The sequence below is a fragment of the Trachurus trachurus genome, assembly GCF_905171665.1.
Source record: "Trachurus trachurus genome assembly, chromosome: 18".
Taxonomy (NCBI): domain Eukaryota; kingdom Metazoa; phylum Chordata; class Actinopteri; order Carangiformes; family Carangidae; genus Trachurus; species Trachurus trachurus.
The window spans coordinates 26017539-26038482 of record NC_139909.1 but is presented as its reverse complement, the minus strand read 5'-3'; the positions used below and the strand labels follow the sequence as shown (position 1 = coordinate 26038482).

General features: G+C 39.1%; 1 protein-coding gene across 1 annotated transcript in view; it reads right to left on the bottom strand.

Annotated features, from left to right (window-relative positions):
* pcxb (pyruvate carboxylase b) overlaps window positions 1–17254 on the bottom strand; it is a 275919-nt gene extending 258665 nt beyond the window's left edge. Inside the window, exons 1-4 of the mRNA XM_083992769.1 lie at window positions 16768–17254; window positions 5117–5253; window positions 957–1050; window positions 266–356 (exon numbers count right to left, since the gene is read on the bottom strand). Coding sequence (XP_083848895.1) covers window positions 266–356; window positions 957–1050; window positions 5117–5253; window positions 16768–16769 — 324 coding nt within the window. The 5' untranslated portion in view covers window positions 16770–17254. The remainder of the gene's footprint in view (window positions 1–265; window positions 357–956; window positions 1051–5116; window positions 5254–16767) is intronic.
* Between the last annotated feature and the right edge of the window lie 3690 nt (window positions 17255–20944).

The window sequence follows — 20944 nt, the reverse complement described above, 5'->3', positions numbered from 1 at the left end:
CAGTGTATGAGGGCACAGTGCAAGCTGCTTTGAATAAATACTGTTTATATGTTGACTGGAGAGCCACAGTTCTAGTCTATCAAACGGATGGTGGCATAATTTTAAAAGCACATGACAATAGATTCATTGAAAACTTCTAAAGTATTTTAGAATCAAACATGACATGTTAAATTGCCCATTAAAACAAATCAGCTAACAATAACAACAAACACTGTGGTTGTTATGAAGTTTCATCTTGCATCATTTTATGGCAGATGGTGTTTACCTTGGCTACTTTGATGATGTCAGGAATGTGCAGGTATGCAGCAACAGGGGGGAGGCCTTTTCCAATCAGGTACGCCTCATCTGCCTTCTGCCTGTGAAGACAAGTGCAAGGGATTTCCATAAGGAGACCAGAAAGCTACACACCCATTTCTCAACCATTGTGGTTTCACATCTAAGCTTGAAGTAAATATTTGGCAGCCATACTGGGTCAAATAAAGCATATACTGTACTATAATAATAAAATAAGCAGCCTTGAATAAGCCTTTTACAGACATTCTGTGAAAAATGAGACAGGATGACAAGACCTATGACAAGATGTATTATTGAACACATTTTAAAACACGGAAACATCAGGTAGACAAAAGAAGGGCTGAGAGTGGAGAAGATTAACATGTTTGTGTACTGAGACTAAGCAGTGTGATTACCGGTACCTCGATGTTCGTAATGTCAATACAATTATACATATGTCCCCACTTAATACTAACTACAAAACAAATGACTGACCCAGCAGTGGAGAGCAGACAAATGCTCCCCAGCTTCTTTTAATTGCCATTGGTTCAAATCACCGGCTAGCATTTTGTGGTCGATACCCAGCAGTGGCAGCACAGCAGTTTAGCAAGACATGCCCGTTACACTTTCTTTATTCAAACCACTGCAGACCTATCCAGCTTTAAAGTGGCAGACATCATTACCTATGCATCTGCCCAGTGTCTTGTTCAGAGTAGACAGCCACAGTCCGAATGCCCAGCTCAGTGCAAGCTCTGAACACCCGGATAGCTATCTCACCTGCAAGACAAGAGAAAAAAATATCAAAGGGTTTATTCATTTAGCAGCTATTATGTTACTTTGATACATTGTGTCCATAACGTCCTTTCTTTCTCTTCCTATCAAGATGATGTTCTTCCCATCTTTCTGTCACTTGTACTCTTTTCATTATTAAATGGGTCTTAAATTGTGATCTACAGGTAAGCAGATTGTATCTTTGTGTGTGTGTGTTCTTAGTCTTTCATCATCAACTTTACATAAACAGACTTTATATGATTTTATCAACATCCTGTAGCACTGGCCCTATTTTGACACTAATACCTCCGCTGAGAGAACAAAATAAACTCAAAATAAACTGAATTTTTCATGCCATACATGAGATGTGAAAAAGACAAATGCATTTGGTGTTCTTCATCGCACTGTGCAAAAATATCAACAGACACTGCAGCGACTTTACCATTTTTTATAAAGTTTGAGAACACAGTGTAAAATCTCTGCTTTAGACAAGCAAAACACTGCGTGCCTTTTATCTTCCTGTCACAAGAGCCAAATGCTTGTTTTTCAAGCAACACAGTTTGGGAGAGAAAAAGGTTTAGTCACTGGAAACTAGCAAGACGTTGTGTTCCTACTTTAAGGGCAGGACAGTGTTCGAACATTTGCGGAGCTTTCTAAAAAAAAAAAGAAAAAATGCAAAAGAAATAGAAAAGGAAAGAATAAGTGAGTGAACAGTAGGGGCATAAAAAGGATTAAAATATGAGAAGACAGAGGAAAAGCAACATGTATGAATATCCAGATAGTTGAAAGGTGGTTGATTTTAGGTGAAAAATCGAAAGAATAACCAAGTTTGGAAAAGAAGACTGCAAAAAGAGAAAAAAGGTCAAAGGAGAATCATGGTACCAAAAGAAACACAGTTTGGCAAGTTTAACAAAGTGACAAATAAGAGGAGGGGAGACAAGAATAGCAGTGGGGGGGCAATGAAGTAAGGAATGAAAAGAGGAGCGCGAAGTCACAGGAGGCAAAAACGAAGACAGCAAGTTGCTCAGAGGAAAATCACATCTGACAAGTGCTGAAAAAGACAGGGAGTGAAAAGGGGGGAAAGGAGAGGAGACGAGGAGACGAGGAGCTACAGAAAGAAGAAGAGCTAAAAGAAACAGAGGAGAGGATATATTAGTGAAAGAGAAGCAGTGATGGCAGCGAGGAGATGTGCTTGGTGAAGTGGAATCTGGGCTGATATGATATGATCGTCCAGTCGCATCACACAGACACACACACACATTGAAGCTGAGCACAGCTCAGTGCACTCCAGTGTGATGAATGTGATCTAATGTGGTGTTGATATCACATCACGCCAATTGTGAAGAAGAGAGACTGACAGTAAGCCCTGCTGTGTGTGAGGGACAGTGTGTGCTACTGTGAGGGAGAGACCACAATCTATCTGAATCAAATTAATGGATTAAAGCTGTTAACAGTGCATCTCTGGGAAGATAGAGATGAATGTATGCATGCAAATGTATTGTGCAGCAGGAGGCCTCTACAGAACCACATGTGTTCAAAATTGGAATCATATTGGAGACCCACTCAGCAATCGATCTGAAACACTAGTCAACTAAATCAAGCATTTTAAATTTATCCACAGGAATGAATACAATGTGAAGCTCTAATGCATGAACACATTTTGTCAGTCAGACCCTACACATTACCTGACAGTCATTCTAACTGCACACTGATTGTCTCTAGTCAGAGTAAGCATCCACTGAAGGAGGTCTGGTGATTAGAAGTATAACCAGAGCAGTCAGTGATTTTGACACCACGTGTTACAGCTGTTGGGACTCAGCCCAGTCAAAATGGAGGATAAGACTGCATGGCTCCTTTGTCTCCCAGACAAAGGAAAACCATTGAACTCAGCCTCCCAGTATCCTTCACCTCTTCGCACCTAGGTGTGAAACCTCCACTACTGACCCCCCATTGGTCAGGTATGGCCCCAGGACCTGTGAGGTCACAGGCCATATAAAAGTAGAAGTTCCCTTCTCCTCTCCCTCTCTTCTCTCTCTTCGCTCTCTTCTCAGTGGTTCTCAGAAGGAGCTGCCGCTCCTCTGAGTTCCCTCTCTTCGTCTCTTCTCTTGCCCACTCTTCAGAAGGAGCTTCCGCTCCTCTAAGCTCCTCACCTGGAGCTACTGCTACAACTCTCCCACCTCCGTGAGGTCTGCACAAGGCAGGCGCCTACACTGGAGCAACCCTTGGCAGCGACGCGAGTGCCTACCAACGGATTAAAGAACAGAACCAACTAGTACGACACAAAGGTCTGCTAGTTGAGTCAACGGAGCCACAACGCCAAGCAGAACAACCAACAACTCTGCAAGGAGAAGGACTCTCCTCAATGGAACTCAACTACACAGCCAAGACGGCTGTAGTTCACTGGACAAAGACACAATCACTGGACTTAACTTCCACAACAGGACCGGCAAAACCCTGCAACCGCAGGAATCCCCGCCAGCACCGGGACTTCTCACCTTCATGTGACTTGGTAACGTAACTGGGCCTAGTTAGGATTACCTTGCACCTTGACTAAGCATAGAATACTTCAACTATGCCAATGTATGTATCGATTGAAATCAGTTTGAATACTTGAGCTTTGTTGTTGTTATTTGTTGTTGTCAGTTAGACCCTGATCTTCACTTAAGCTGTATGTTTAGTTTGTGACCTGACCGTTGAACAAAGGACACACCTTTGTTCACCTCCCCCACATCTTGGAGGCCATTTGGTTGTAACTCCCTTTGTCTCAGGACAAAGCAACCATCCTCCATCTTTTCCATTGTCTGAGATCACACTTCACACCTCACAGACACATGGTCACTGACACATAGCCATACACTCTCACCAACACACACACACACACACGTGTACATAGAGTATGTAGCTTGCCTTAGTTTCATGTTTTGTTATCCCATTTTCTAGATGTGTCCAATAAACTTCCTTGAAACTTTACTTGTCTGTTAATGTTGTACAATAGTGAGTATGCCAACCTCTACGCAGTAGAACTTCTAAATCCTTCAACTTTGCAGCTATTGATAATGTTAATTTGTTTATAATTATTAATTTAATCATTAAACAAGGTTCTATATTAATAGTTAGCACACCCTTGTGAGACTGACTTTGGTACATTGGCTGTCTGGTGCCCCGAGGTGGATTTAATAAAATTAAATCCCATTAATAATTTTTATAGTAATTATTAATATTTTGGTATTGATATTTTACTAATTTGATAGCCAATAACCCTCTTAATAATAACTTTACTTATAGTTGGTATAACCCCAACATAAATGGTGCTTCCGTTGTGAGGCATCTAATAATTCTTAACACTTTTCTTATAAGTTGTGTTAGAGCACAACATTAATGGTGCCCCCTTTGTGAGGCATCTAATAAATCTTAAATACATTTTCTTATAGTTGGGCTAAACCCCTACACAGCCATACTGGTGACTGCTTAATGTTCAGAAACTCTCTCTGTAATTACATTTCCATTACAGACTGTTCTAGCAGCTTGGAAATGAGCGTGTACTGTACATGTTTTGCCTATTGTTGTTTTCAATTGGTTTGTGGATAAAATGTATTCATATTATACTGCATGGAACATGTTTCATTTAGATCCCAGGGAACAGACACTTTCATGCTGTTGTTACTTTAGTTTTCATAATCAGTGATTGTGAACTGTGTAACTGTTTCACATACCATACTTCCTCTGACCTCCTGGTATACAATAGTGTTGTTGTAGATGTTCCAACACTGATTCCAATATTTTAAGAAACTCACTGCTTTTAGGTTAAATCAAACAACGCTAGCTTCTGCAGCCACCCACATACAATGTGTGCTTAAATATTATTATGCGTCAAGGCAAACTAAATGGTGGCCATTAAAAATTAAAAGAGTCTGTTCTTTTCCCGCAGGAAGATTGTGAATGTCATAACTTTTTCCATACATTATACATGAAACAGTGTGAAACTGTATTTAATTTAATGGGACTATCTGAATTGCTTGTCCTCTTCAGTGGTGAATTGGTAAGGATGTAGATAGATGGATGGGGGTCTTACCTCTATTGGCTACCATGACTTTCTTGATTGGTCGATACTCGCTCTGTGGGGCAGAGTGAGCAAAGCGGGAGAGAAGACACACTCGCCTCACAGCCAGCAGGCTGAGGCTGCCTTGGATTGCAGCGTATCTCAACATCCTAAGAGAAAAACAGACAAAAAAGTGTCAGACACATACAGAAAATGTGCTAGTACACTTAAAAGTTAGCAATCAGTGAAGGAATGAGACAACAGAGACATACTAGCTAGAGATGGAAGCACAAGCATCAGACCTCAGTGAATTTTTAAAGACTCACAGAACAAATGCTTAAAATATTCTCTGCTCCAACATTTAGGATACTAAGAAATTATACACATTGGCCATGTCAGCAATAACACAGCACATTACTCAGATACATTAATCTTCTGGCTCCAAGTGAAATAGATCAAACACAACATAAATGTCTCTGAAACCTAGAGCTCACATTTTCTCACAATCTCTATGTTGTTGTAACCATTTGCAAAATTCAGTTCTCAGGTAGAAAAAGGAGCTGGAAGGAAAATGATAAGAAGGCGATGATGCTTTGGAAATGATTAAACAAGGTGTGAGTCCTGTTTAAAGAGATTAAATACTAAAGCAACATGCCCTATTAAATAGTTGCCGAGGGTTGTGTGTATGCTTCACCAATGTGTGTGATTTTCTTGGAAAACCGGCCTTATACTGATATTTAGGAGGAATCATGAATTGTTTTGGCACTCTGGGCTGTATTATGTATGAATGATTTGAGGCCTGTGACCCTGACTTCTGTTATGAAAGGTTCTGGTCATTGATGGTTTCTTTATAGGATGGCTGGGAGCACAGACGATAGGGACTAGTTTTCAGTCTAGTACAATTGATTTCAGTCATCATTGTCTGTTATGCACTAAAATGAACCTAACCTGTACACACTGTGGACATGTTAGTCATGCAGTTGCCTTGAAAAACATGGTAACATAATGGTAACATAAGCTGATCATTGGATGATATACTGTACAATGACATGGTCCTTTAACAGTGTGAGAATCAACAGAGACTACACATGTATGTGTATAGAAATTAGATATCTCAAAATCATTTTCATATTCCTTGAAGACTCTTTAGCGGTTACTGCTGATGATGCTCTCTTTGTTAATTATATGCAGTGTTTCCAACAATGTTACTAAATCTAATCAAATGTCTGGCTGGAATGAGAGCTTATGACTGATTCAAATGTCACACTTAAACTTGTTCCAAGAAAGCAATATTACATCTCCATACAAGAAAGGTAGGTGTTTACATAACCCATCAGCTGCTACACTGCTTAGAGTCATCAATCAGCTGCAGGTGAGTCTCATTAAAGACAATGACTTTCTGGTGTGTTTGTGGTGTATTTATCCAAATTATAAAAAATAAAATGAAAGCACTAATTACATTTTTCCTGCCCAAGAAATTTCAGATACATAAAACAAACTTCCCCCATTGAGAAAAAAAATAAGCTTGCTGATATTTAACTGATATTTAACTCTCAAAATATTTCTACAGCAATTAAGAGTAGCTAAGCAGCATAAACTTGTACATGAACACAGAACAAGACAAAACAAGTTTGTTTTAAATTCATTCTCGGTTGAGGTTTTTTCACATTATTTAAGGGCTACACTCAAAGACATCATCCAATTATCACCATCACTTCTCCTGTGAACAAATTTCAAACACACACACAAACTCTTTACACCTAATAGTGTTATGCTTGGGCGGCTGCATTTGCAATCAGTAATCCCCTAAACTCAACTGAAAACACAGACAAACCTACCCCACAACCACATGAGTACCGACAACAGACACCAGCACACAATAACCAACAAGTACCTCCTCAACTAGATGGTGAGTGGCTCAGTCACTGTGAGGAAAATGGCAGCTGTAATGATAGAAGCTGTGTGACAGTGAGCTCAAGACTACAGAGTGGAGGCTTCTTCTGCTCTGACCACAAGTCTAACACCCCACTAATAGTCCTTTGCTGCCACTCTGTGGTCATACAACAGAAATGCAGTCAATGGAACCAACGATGTGAAGGAGCCAATGCTTGGGATTTCCGAAATTTCTAATCATAAATGGAAATACTAAATAGATACAGGAAAATTATACACCTGAGGAATCAAGCCACACATAAAAGAACAACTGCAAAGGATATATCCTAAAATTATTATACATGTTGGAAATTAACCCATTACTAAACATTTTCAGACAAGCCAGAAATGTACCCAAGATAAAATGTTACTGCTCTTGAATCCTAATTTTTCACTGAACAACAATCTACTACTGAGTAAAAGATGGGGGAACAATCAACCATGCAGACTCAATAGAAACATATAAATCCATTGGTTACTAACTAGTTCAAATGTGTCTGCTGTGTACTGCATCACAATATCACATTTCAAGATCTGAACTGGAAACAATGTAGAGAAGGCTGAGAGACTCTATCACCCAGATCAAATGGCAGAAAACAAGTATGACCAAAGATCAGTGTGGAGCTTTTTAAATTCTGGTCTCATAATATTTTACACGATAATGTGTGACATAAAATCTTGGTAAATAACCAAATGTGACTACGGAGAATTGAGTCAAGAATCACAAATCAGTTGCTTTTAGGTGATGAATGCCTTGAGATTATCTGAGGACACCATGCACAGTTAGCTCAGGCTGAATTCCACACTGTATACACAAAAGCAACAGTGTCTCGTATGAAACAGATTTTCTTCTTCTCAAGTTTCTCAAGGTCTGAATACAACAGGGAGATAACAGGAGGGAAAATGCCAGACTGGCAAAAACAGGTCAAATATCATCTGTGTCCTGCATTTACCTCTTTAAACTGTTCAATTACAACTTTTTACCAGATAGGACCAGGTTATACAGCCTGATAAATATTTATACATACATTTTTGTCAATGTGGATAGAGACAAGTATACCCTGCAAAGTCCACTCAACCCATATTACAGTAATCAAAAGCAAGTTCAGTAGTTCAGTTTCTTGAGGTTGATTTAGGGTAAAAACATGATCAATAGAACAAGGAGTTAATAAATGATATCAAACAATATACAGCAGACAGTGATGCTGTCAAACAGACGACTGGGAGTGTAACATGACCTAATAGTCTGTGTTTTATCCTAATAAACAACAAACAATCAGACAAACTTATCGATTACAATCATTATCTTTTTGATACATTCTGCAGTTTTTGTGGTACAAAATGGTCAATTATACAAATGCTTTGCTCTCTCCTAGTAAGGACATTACTCAAGGTTAGACTTAAAGACACATACAACCACAGAGATGACAAAGCTCATCATTGGCCCTGTTTTTGTCGTCTCATCCCTCATAACGTCCCTCCTCTTATCCTCGTCCAAGATTTCTCCCTTTTTTGGCTCCCTTGTTGTTTTGTACAGTTTTGTAATGAAACTCACAACCTTCTTCCTCTCTGTCCCTGAATTGATGAATAGGGCGAATGATAAAATGAGCCACAGTAACTAATTCAACAAAAGTAGCAGTTGGACTCTCACTGTTAAAATCCAACAAAGCAGGCTCAAGGATAAGTTGTGGTATGAGAGGAATGTCAAATGGCAGAGATGCTCAGGCACTAGAAGTGCAACTACATGATAATTTTGGTTTTGGCGCCTCAGTGTTCTCCATCCTTTTCTGGCTCTGGAGAGCACAACAGAGATTAAAGATTGTTCTATATCAGGGTTAAGCCTAAGATAAAATAAAAGAAGGAAAAGAAGAAAAGCAGGAAATAATGATTTTGTGTCCACTCATTTTTGGAAGATAACCTGTCAATGTCCTGACAGCTGACAGAACACCGAATGTGTGTACTTTTAAAATGTATGGTACATTTTGTGCTTCACAAACCAGTGAAAATAAAACTATTTTCTTCAAGCACATAGAGAAAATGGAGTACACGCCTGTGTCTAATCTCTAGCCTGGTTCATAAGAGTTAAGAGTTAGTTGTTTCAGGTGCTGCAGGTACCATCACAATTCATCTAAACCGGAATAAAAATGTTAATTCAGTTATTCTATACCTGACGGGAATATTCCCTTTTGTCAAAAAATCCTTAAATGGTACAGATATCAGCCTTTTTCAAGGAAAAATGGAAGAACTTTTGTGTAATTTCTCAATGGTGTCCACACTGATCTAAAATTCTCCCTTGAATATGACCTGCAACCTGTGTCTTTCCTTGATATGTGAATTGAGTTAAAGAATAAAAGCCTCCTTACCACACTATACAGGAAACCCACTGACTGTAATGCTTTCCTTCTAGCCAGCAGTGTTCATCCTAAAGCCCTAAAGAATGGCTTGCCTAAAAGTCAATTTTACAGACTGAGACATCTTTGCCATTCTGATGAAGATTACACAGAAAAATCTCTAGAAATGAAACAAGGCTTTCTAGAGAGGGGTTACTCTGTTCAGTGTGTTGAAGAGGCCTACCTGGTTGCTTTATCTAAACCTCGATCTATCTTATTGACAAAGAGTATCCAAAAAGAACCGCAGAACAGGGAAAATGTTTCCAGTAAGAGGAGTTATCACATGTAATACAAAACATGTTGTATAAATGTTAAAATGCACCTGTGATAAAATTGACATTGGTAAAACTATTCGTCCTCTCAAACAAACGATTAGTGAACACAAGAGGTCAATAAAACGAGATGATATGAATTACCCTGTTGCCCATCATTTTAATAATCCCATCCCATCTCCCCCCTCAGGTTACAGGGAATAGAACAGATTACTCTTCAGAGAGGGGGCGATGTTGACAGAGAGAGCTTAGAACTTTACAACCACTGGGTCTCAATGAGGATTTTGACATGAGTGTTGTAAACATATCACAATAGACTTTATGCTATAATATGCTTTATGATGGCCACTACCTGATGTTTGCATATAGATTGTGTTGCTTTTCTCTATTGTGTTTTTGTACTTTATTGTATGTGTACATATTGTAAATAACCTCAATGTATTTGGTGTTTCCTGTTTTCATAAGGCTATTAGAATAACTTGATCTAGGACTACAACATTTCTGTTGGGACTACAATTCCTATGATGCTTTTCTAGCCTTTGCCATGTTTGACACAGATGTCTTTGCAATTAAATGATGTTACTGCCAGAACCCTTATGTACAGCTATTATCTTGTATGCCTGAAGAAGGTCATAATGACCGAAAGCTTGCAACAGTGTTTTGAGTGTGTGGTTGCTATTTTGTTGTTTTCTAAGTTATTCTAAATATTTTAAAAAAGGAAATGTATCTGATGCTTGAAAAGAAGATCTAACAAGCCTTACAAAGGGTCACTCCTGTCGCTTAGGAATGTGACCTTTGGCTCTCACTGAGCCTAAGAAAATAAACATTTTTGTTTCAGGCATCAAGTCCTTCTAAGTGCATTCAATCTGTACCTAGGGGCACTTTTAGAAGACACCCAGGTATACTCAAACATCTAATTATCCAGAGACCAGAGTGTTTAAAGATGTCACTGGAATCACTGGCAGCACCATAGCTCCTTCTGCTTCACAGGCAACAAGCTCAATTCAGGCTCTGGTCTGCAGAAAACTGGCTCAAGTTAATTAGCAGCATCATCTGGCTCGACAGGATTCAATTTGGAGGCTCAAAACCAGTTGCAGAACCTTACTGATTCACTTTCAGTGTCAAATACTTTCTTCCTCTCCTGGGCTTGGTCATCTCTCCCCAATTCATGGTCATTTAAATAAGGCAGCAGCAAACCCCACTGTCTGATTCTTCATTACAAGCACAGCACTGTTCAACTGTTAAATAGAAAAGTACCATCTAACCGATTTCCCATCTCAGTCTTGAATGCAAAAATCTTCTGCAGCTGTTGCAACACAAAGTAAGCACTGAATTAAATTATAGTTGTGATGCTAAAAGGAGGAGTGTAGATGTTTCAGACTTCATGTATTCAGTGACCTTCCCTCTTCCTCTCTGTCTATTGTCCTCTCTAAAAACCTGTCCCTGCCGACTCCTACAACACTCACACATAAACAAGCACAAACATGCCTAAGCAGAAGTGCCAAGCAAAGTACAGCTCCCAGACTTCAGCCTGCATGTGTCTGACAGCAAAGCTGAATCATGTTAAACATCTATCATTCACAGCTCTGTCAAAAATTAAAGCCATAACCCACTGAGAATGATGTTTGTATTGTCTGGCTTAAAAGAACAAAGGTGATTTCTGGTTCATACATTAACCTCTTGGAGAGCAAAGGTCTGTTCTGTGATAATGTGACACACAAACACACATACCTATCATTAACTTTGTCCCAATTGGCAGATCATGGAGCAAATACACACATGACTACATGCACAGATTTATAACTCTCCAAACTGGTAAATGCCCTTTTGTACTATACAGGATTTTACCTCAATAAGACAAGCATAAAATGGGTGAAGATCAGATCATGCCTCACTTTAACCTTTCTGTGGTATCTTCCTTGCTTGAGTCTATTTTTAAAACTAGAGCCAAGAGACTTAAAATTGTCACTTTTTTTTTTTTTACCTTTTGTAAGCAGTGATTAGAGACCCCATGAACAATCACCTTCCCCATAATTACATTTAAAGGTATACTAATATGGTGTCATTTTTGCAATGGATACATAAATACAATTACTATTCTGGATATAATTGGATTTTCCTATTAATTTATATCCTATTTATATCCAAATTTTGGCACAGATTTTAAAAGACTGGGTCTTAGCTTATAAAATGACACACACACACACACACACACACACACTAGCACAGCTAATTGCTTAATGTACAAAACTGGATATAAAGTGTCTCTGAATCCAACTGTTTCCCTAACAGGTGATCTGTCATTGGACGTGGATGGAGAGGAAACAACAGAGAATGGAAAATGAGTGTGCACTCATCCCAACTCCCTTCCTTCCGCCCTCCTTCCACTTGAGCAGTCTCTTCATCAACATACCTGCTCCTGACCTGATAGGTGGATGGAGGACTGTGTGTTTTGCCTCAAATTAAATACATCAGGGCTCTTCAAGCATAAAAAGACTTTCTCTGAAGTTTCCATTAAAGGTATACTCTTAAATCTAAATGTCAACAAAGCAGGAATGTAATTATCAGTTATACATTAGACTGAAGATCAGCTGTCCTCATATCTAACTTCAGTCAAAGCCTCTCACAGACCATCCAAGAGAACACTGAGTAGAACGGATCAAGTCAGACTGCTAATGCTCAGGAAAAAGGGTGCGGGGATATGGTTTCAGTAACAGGGCAGTAACTTTTAAGATTGGCTGTCAGAACAGAAAGGAATCATGAAGGATTAGGTTTAGGCCCCAAATATCAACAGCAGCACATGATCTCACAGCAAGAACAAGGTAACCAAGGCTGACTGTGTGTAGACAAAACAGATCTGTGACTAGACTAAAAAGTGGCTTGTGGTGACATAAAGGTTCGAATATTGAGCTTAAAAGGGAACATGGATCTGAATCCTCAAGCAGTCTGAGAAACTCCAAAAGACTTCAAGATGAACTATACAGGATTTGTATCTTAACTATGCTACATGTTTACCTTAATTAAATAGCTTTGGAGTAATGTGTTGGACTTGTTACGAGCGAGAATGGAGGCTCTCTGCCTTCCACATGTGTGTCACTTATTGTGTCTCTTGGCTGAAAAACAACTTTACAAGACTGGGGCCACCCCGGTGTCCCAGCTCTTGTCTCTGCGCACCATGACACAAAGGCGCCCCGTAACCCGTAATCTCTTGTTTATGACAGAATGAACTACACATATTAACTGATTTCTCACCAGCTTCATTGAAAACAAATGCACGTGGCCCAGAGGAGCGTTAGCAAGACAGCAGAAAAGCGACCAGACTTACATAGTTCCTCTTTAAACAATAAACAAGAATAACCAGTGGAAGAACCTTTGAGCAAGGCATTAATGTTGTATTAAGTTTCCCAGAATACACACACAATTAAATACTAATCCTAAATAAAAATAAACCCACACTGATGCTAATGCTGATTAGAACATAGGAGCATCTAGGAAGGTAAAACTAGTTCTTTAAGAAGATAACAGAGTCTAGTTTTTAATACTCTGACAAGTTTTTGGAGGCAAATTAAATTGCAGCATTTTGTTCCTGATGTTCTCTCTCTTTCAGGCCTTTCACCAGCTGTGTCAACAAGATGCTCCAGCTCCCTGCTGCTACGGGCTGTCCCTTTAAGATACACAATATGCTGGAAAAACACAATTTTCTACATAATTCCCAAAGTTTGTAATGCATGTTGCTGTCCTAAACCCTTGTCCACAGTTTCCACAAGCATTTTGGTTTAACAGAAGCCAGGGAGATATATTTTTGAACATTTATCATGGACCATCAAGGACATGGACATTTTTTTGTACTTTTCAACTTCAAATTGTGATTCATATGTAGTTGAATTGAGTTGTTGAATTGACTATACTATACTATAGAAATTCTGTATTTGCTTTCAACAGAAGCAGCATTAAAGGAACAAAATTGCAAAAGGAAAGGTTTAACTACAGTACTACAGTAGAGAGTTGTAGATAATAGGGGCAAGAGAAATTAAGAGCAATGGTTTGCACAAACTGGCCCACAGCATACTCTGCCAAACCTTCTGTAAATACTGACCACTAGCCATTTAAAAAGTCTCTATGCAAAACTCTTAATTTGGATCTATCCACCTGCATAGCAAAGAATTTATAAAAATATCTGTTCAGTTTACAACCAGAGGTTTATGACCAGGATGGGTCTATAAAAACACTACAACATGGGTTATATGTGGGTGGGTGAAACTTCTTAAATAGCATTGCTACCCTTTACTTTTCGTGACCTCACTTAACCTTGACAGAAGAAGTAAGGTGCTGCTGAAACTAAATTCTCATGTGCATGATTCAGATTCATGATTCCACCTGCTAATCACAACCTGCTCAATCTACCATTCAACCATAACTACTATTATTATCATGGATCAGTGCTTTGAGGCCTGGAGACACATGCTGTTTCACTGGACCTTTTAAAATGGTACAGTTGGGTGGGACACAAGACAGAGAGGATCAAAGGTGAGCCAACTGGATATCGGCCGTATAAGAAAGAAAATGTTTACGGTTTTATGGGTGGAGTACAGGAATCATAATGTTTAGCTAATTAGTTGTCAAGCTCGTCTGGATTTTCATTTTTGCTTTCCAGCACAGCGAGAGAACTATTCAAAATACAGAAGCTGAACTCTATATGAACATAACTTCTGAAAATATCTCAGTAAAGGTACAACACAAAATATAAAAATAATCTCACCCCCTGCAGAAGTGAATTTGCAGAATCGGAGTGCCTAGGACACCCGTATCTGGTACACAACTGAAACCACTCTTAAATAGATTCTCCCAGGCTGACAAATTCTGCTTTAATACCAACACCACCATTTTTCAGACGATGTCCTGGCAATATGAAAAGGACAAGGTCCAATGTTTTTTCACTCTTCATTTTATGGCAACCCTAACAATAGGTCAAGACCTCAATTGGATGAATGCCCTAAAAAACAGAAAATATGCATAGGGAGTAAGGCAAGTTAATGCATACTTGAATCCAAAACTGCAGTATTCTCAATTTACTGTATATTCATAACATCTATGTTCTAGTTTGAGCCAAGGTATGAATCCGTTAAGTACTAGTTAGTGAAACTTATTGTTGCTAAAATGCACACATGTGAATAAAAACATATTTAATAAACACAGACTTTCATGACGTGATGAGTTCTTTAAAAGCTATGCAATTGTGAGGTATCCCAAACTAACGGTAAGGCAGATTCTAAGAGACACGCTGAACTACTAAAAATCTAAAATCTTTCTTCACTCTTCTCCAACAACTTTGAGACTTTTGACTTCATTACTAAACTTAAAGGTCGAGTGTGCAGAATTCAGTGACATCTAGCTAGGAGGTTGAAGACTGCAACTAGTTAAATACCCCTCTCCTCACCTAAATCTACCTACGGGTACGAATAAAGTAACCTGAACCTGAACCTGAACCTGAACCTTAACCCCATCACTCCTAAAGGTGTAGAAGAAGTAGGTGACATACTGTAATGTGGCGTTCAAGTAACATAAAAACACACAAATCCCTCTTTAGAGCCACTGTTTGGTTTGTCTATTATGGGCTACTGTAAACATTGCAGTGCAACATAGCGACCTCTGTGGAAGAGTATCCACTCACTCATGAAGACAGGCTCATTATAAAATCTTTTGCAATCTTGATAGCTCAACTAGACCTGAAATGATCTTTTCTGAGAAGCTCAAAGCTTTCAGTGTTAAAAATTTGAGTATATTGTAAACGATTAAAATAAAATAAAAAATAAAATAAAATAAAATAAAAGGTTAAAGGTATTTTAAATATTTACAAAATGGACTTTATGTTCATAAGAAAGAGAGCACCCAAACCTCTATAGCATTGACATAATAGAATAATGGATGTATCCCAGTGGCCTTGCACATGTTCCATTCACTTGACAGTATTATAATAAAGGTGAATAATAGAGAAATAAGTGAATGGCACATGTCCATCAAAAACACAAGGCTAATACAGTCACTTTAAGAGGCCTCAGATAAAACACCTTTATTCTGCCTGCATATTTGTGATCACATTCCTGCTAAAGGATAAACTACACATTCTGCTTATGACTTGTGAAAATAAATGGCCTTAGTTTGATCACTGCACAACTCCCACTGGCCCTCTCTTAACTATAGGATGAGACAGCTGTTCGGCATGCACGACTGTCTGAAGGAGAGTAAAGGTTGAGGATGAACAAACTGTACAGTCAAATGATTCTGACACAACAGATACACATGCTCAGGTTCAAAGGTGAAAGAGCAGTGACGAAATTTCTGCAACACTGAGAATCAGTGTGAAAAATCAGGTCATCATATGCGCACAGTTACAAGCTCCTTTGATGTGCAGCTTACAAGAAAACAACCATGTTACGCAATCTACAAGTTTTAGCATGTAAACAGTCCGTCTTTAAAAAGGCAGAAGAAATCAAGTCCCATATGCTTCCAATTTTAATACCACCATTTACAAATGGAGCCTCACACCGACTGTCTGTATTTACTTCACCATTCATTCTGCAACTGTGCAATCATAGTGGTAAACGTATTGCCATTGTTGCATGTTTTCCTATGATGCCAATTGACAACAATACAAAATTCCGTAGAAAAATAGCTCCTTGTTTGCAAGGCATCTTCTGCAGCAAAGTTAGTACCCTATGACCCCACTGTGGTGAGTACTGCTCTGAGGACTTAAAGTTTGAATGTGCACATTTAGGTTAAAAGGATTCAGAGTTAGTTATGAGACCACTTAATGACTGTAGCCAGCCAGCAATATGCTACTATTTACTTTTCAATGAGGTAGTACACAGAGTTTGCCAATGTAGTAACTGTGCAGCTATGACAGTTTTACACTTGCAACATCTATTTCCAAGCTGACAGTAGCCTAACACACATGCAAGTACCGTAATGTTACACATGCAGCCATTCATTCACTCTGGAGGACTTAAGGTAAGGTCTTTTAGCAAAATGCACTCAATGACAAGCACACAGACACAGGACTCACACACCCACACTGGCCATCAGTACTCACATGCTGGTGCTGTCAGTAAATGAGGTGAATCCGCTGTCAAGTAATAGGACACCGAGTGTAAACTGTCGACTATCAGAGTGTGTTTATGTGTGTGCGTTTGCTTGCTCACCTCTCACACACACGCACATATACACAGAACCAGACACACTGCTGCTCGGAGGAGGAAGAGGGAGATAGGGGGTTTATGTATACACACACACACTTGCGTTCACACACACACACACATACAGGTACACAGACACACGGAGTGACTTCGGGACGGCCGAGCGGGCGCTCAAAGCGTCGACACCACACACTGTCACACACGCACTCTCTCTCTCTCTCTCGCTCAGTCCCTCATATGTAGTAAAGGTGCTACGACTCTGAAGCTAGTTGCTATCTGTCTACTGTAGCTAACGTAGCTAGCAGCTGGCACCGTCCGTCTCCGTGTGGCGGATATAGAAGTCTGTTACTGCGCCTGCCCCTTACTCCCCGTTAATCTCTCTCTCTCTCTTTCTCTCTCTCTCCCTCTCTCTCTCTATAAGCTTTCGTTCCTGTCTTTGACATGACGCAACCACGCACCCGCCCCTCCTGCGCTCTCAGCCAATCAGGGAAGGGGGCATCACAGCACGCAGCGAGCGCCACGATTTAAAGAGCTCCAGTCCAGACTCAATCGGACACAACAAAACAATATAAATATATACGTATATAATTTACTTCTGTTTAGTTTAACATAAGTTATGGAGTGTGCACTGGCCCAGACTATACAGGCCGGTTATATGTTGTATTTCACTGTTAATTCTAATTAAAAAATACTGCAGGTGCAGGCAGAAAAAGCACAGGTGTTACTAATAACAATAATGATTGGGGTGCGCGTGCGCCACAGTTTGTCAGTGAGCGTAGCCGGTAGCGTAGTCAGTAGCTATTATAACAACTGTAACAACCGGACACTGACACCAAGGCTGCTAAAAGAGATGTCTTTTAGTAACATGCTGCTTTAATAAATATTCTATATCTACAAAGGGTGTATTTACAAAAGAAAACCTCCTGAAAGCTCACTGTGTATGTACAACCTGCTGCAGTTAGCTAAACATAGGCTATAACATTTAGTATTTTAGCGGCTAAACGGCCAGATATTTTTCTCAAAAAAAACCCCCAAAAAAACAGAGCTAAAATGACAGTAAATATTGAACTTACATTCCTCATGTAGCCAGAGACACGACTCCATATTAATGCTGGTGGTCCGCATTAGTTAAATGTGCAAACAGGTAAGCAATTGTTGACAAAATCTGCTATTTCAACCTTGACGGTCAGCACTGTGCTAATGAAGTAAAGTTATTGACAGTTTAAGGTGCAGGTGCAATTAATTAATGATCACATGGTTCAATGTGACCATTAATTAACTGCACCTGCAGCTTTTCTGCTTTACTGCTGCCAAATGCCAATTGCCAAAGGAAAATTTTGTTTGAATTTTTATATGGGTTTTTTTGTTGTTGTTGTTGTTGTTGCTACTGTGTATTTGTATGCTTTTTTTTTGCTTTTTTTTTGATATCGTTCCTTTGTCTGTAAGGTGACCTTGGGTCTTTTGAAAGGCTCCAACAAATAAATGTATTATTAGAAAATTCTTCAGCAAACCCACAACTTATTACAAATAAAGGTAACCAATTACAAGGAACTATGATGGAAGTTCTTTCAGCAGGGTTTGGAAATCACTATTGTGGTCTTTATTTGACTTTCAAAACATTGTGTAGTTACAATGGTAAAACAACTTGCGAAGGAAAAACAAGTTGTAAAAAAGGGCGAAATTATTTGTTTGTCATTAGCAGAATAAATGGTATGGGTTTTAATTTATTGAAAACATGGTGTGTAAACTGAGCTTCGAGTGAAACTCGAAATAGAAAGGGCGAGAAAAGAAGAAAAGTAAGAAGTGGACGCAAATGTGGGGGACAGAATGAAAGAAAAAAAATCTTGCATCCTGCAGAGAATAGCTGAAAAGACTGGGATTTGATTACAGGCTTCTAAAATGGGTCTTTGTAGTCCTGCTTTGTAAAGTGGACAATAGGCTGCTATTTTATCTCTGGAACCACAGACACAAAACTACAAGGACGTTGCATTAAAGCCCTTCATTCACTGCCTCCATATTCAAATACTGAGCCTAACCTGAAAAAGCACAGTGCTTGATCCCTCTCTAATTTAAAAGGGAAACATTCGAAAACCTTAATACTACTGTGATATTGAGTGATAATCCACAGTTCAGAGTCTCTCTGGGCTGGAAACCACAACATCACAGACTCAATTTCCTAAAATTGTGTCTTTTCAAGGCCAAGTATTTTTTTCTAATTGTCAGGATTTTGTTCACCGCTCAGTGTTTACGTCAAGTGATGTAAGCACAGACGTCCAGCAGCAGACACACATACGCAATCACACACAGACTCAACACGGGCACACACATACATGATTGTTTCTCAACACTTGTTTGTTGTCTTTATCGGCTCCTGATAAGAGAGTCTGTGTGTCAATGACATTCCTCAGAGGACGCATTCAAACCCAGGGGCAAAAACTAAACGTGCTGCTAAATAATGCGTTTGCACATCAATCAGAAACAATAAAAAGCAACAAAACATATTATGTTATTAGGGGAAGTAGGATTGCGGTTCCTGATCAGTTCAAATGACCTCTATTTAGTCTTTGCTTTGACCTGGTTTATTTCCTGAGCTCTCTCACAGGACTTTGAACACCCTGCAGTCTCCCTCTCTGTTGCAGCTTCTCTCTCAGCCTGTCCTCAGACCTTCTCTGTGATAAACACCATCCCCTCGTAGTTTCTCACACACCTCCTTTAGAAGCAGAACTGGTCCTGTCAGACATGCCAAGTGGGCCAACCACAGCATGTCTTAGTGTTACATCACCAGCGCTGGTGTAGCTAGGCCACAATGGCCCGGGCTAAAAGAATTTTTATGGGGCCCCTTCTCTGCATAACAAACATGATATTTATTCTATTGTCAGCCTGTGTAATTGAACACAAATGCCAGAGTGTGTTCATTGGAAAACAATATGTATCATTCAAATGACCTCTTACCCACAGTTACAGTGACTAAGCCAAAACACAATCTTAAAGTTAGTGATCACAGTGATTTTTCATCAGACCTGGTATGTAAATATCTATGTCAGCTGAGAGGCTAACTGCTCTTTGCTTCCAGTGAGCGCAGCCACTAATATCAATATGCCTCGTCAAGCTTTTGCAGAAACTCTCACTGCCTCACTATTTAAAGTTCCAGCAGCAGAGGGAGTGAATAAAACCTTTAACGTTTCCCATTTCCAAAATAATGTGATGTCTGTGCCAACGATTACATAACAGACCCCAACCTCCAACTGTGTCAATGACAGCAGTCTGCCTCCAAGTGCATTAACTTACAAAGACTAAAACCTCCAGATTTAAAGTTGGCACAACTGAGAACTCTCTTCTTCCAGGGACGAGGAAGAGGGGGAAATACTTTAGCTTTAACTAGCTCCATCCTGTGAGAGTGAAAAGGCAGTTGATCGTTTTATTGGTGTCACAGTCATTTCAGGTCAGTCTGGAGCATCTTTTTCATTTCTGCAAGTAAAGCAATTCTTGTGTCCCTAAATAACAGTGGTTATGTATTGCACAGTGTTACCTCTCCGTGAGACAATGCTTCCAGCCTCTTACATGTGCAGTAAATAGATGTGACTATACATGCAGTTTGTGTTTCTGTTTTTATTTCAGTTTTTTTTGAAAAGGGTGAGATAACGAACAGGATGAGAATATGATGAAATATGAGCGAGAGGACAGGAAACTCTCCAAACATGGCGTCTCTGTGCAAACTACTGTTTGTGTGTGTCAGTGTGTGTGGGTGTGTTTGTTTGTTTGTGGACCTTATGGTACCTTTTGTTTTTGTTTTTTTATATATATATTTTTTGTGTGTGTGCTCTCTTTTTTGTTGTTGATGTTTTGTTTTGTTTTGTTTTGTTTGTTTGTTTTTACAGTCAATAGTATATTGCTTGCCAAGTGTGAATACACGTGAATTGTCTGTCTGTTTTTATTTTATTTTGTCTTTTATTATAATGACTTGTATTTTAGCTATATGTTGACATGTAAAATGAATAAAAAATTATTTAAAAAAAACAAAAAAACATCAACTATATACAGTATATATGTAAGATAGAATCAAAATTACATATT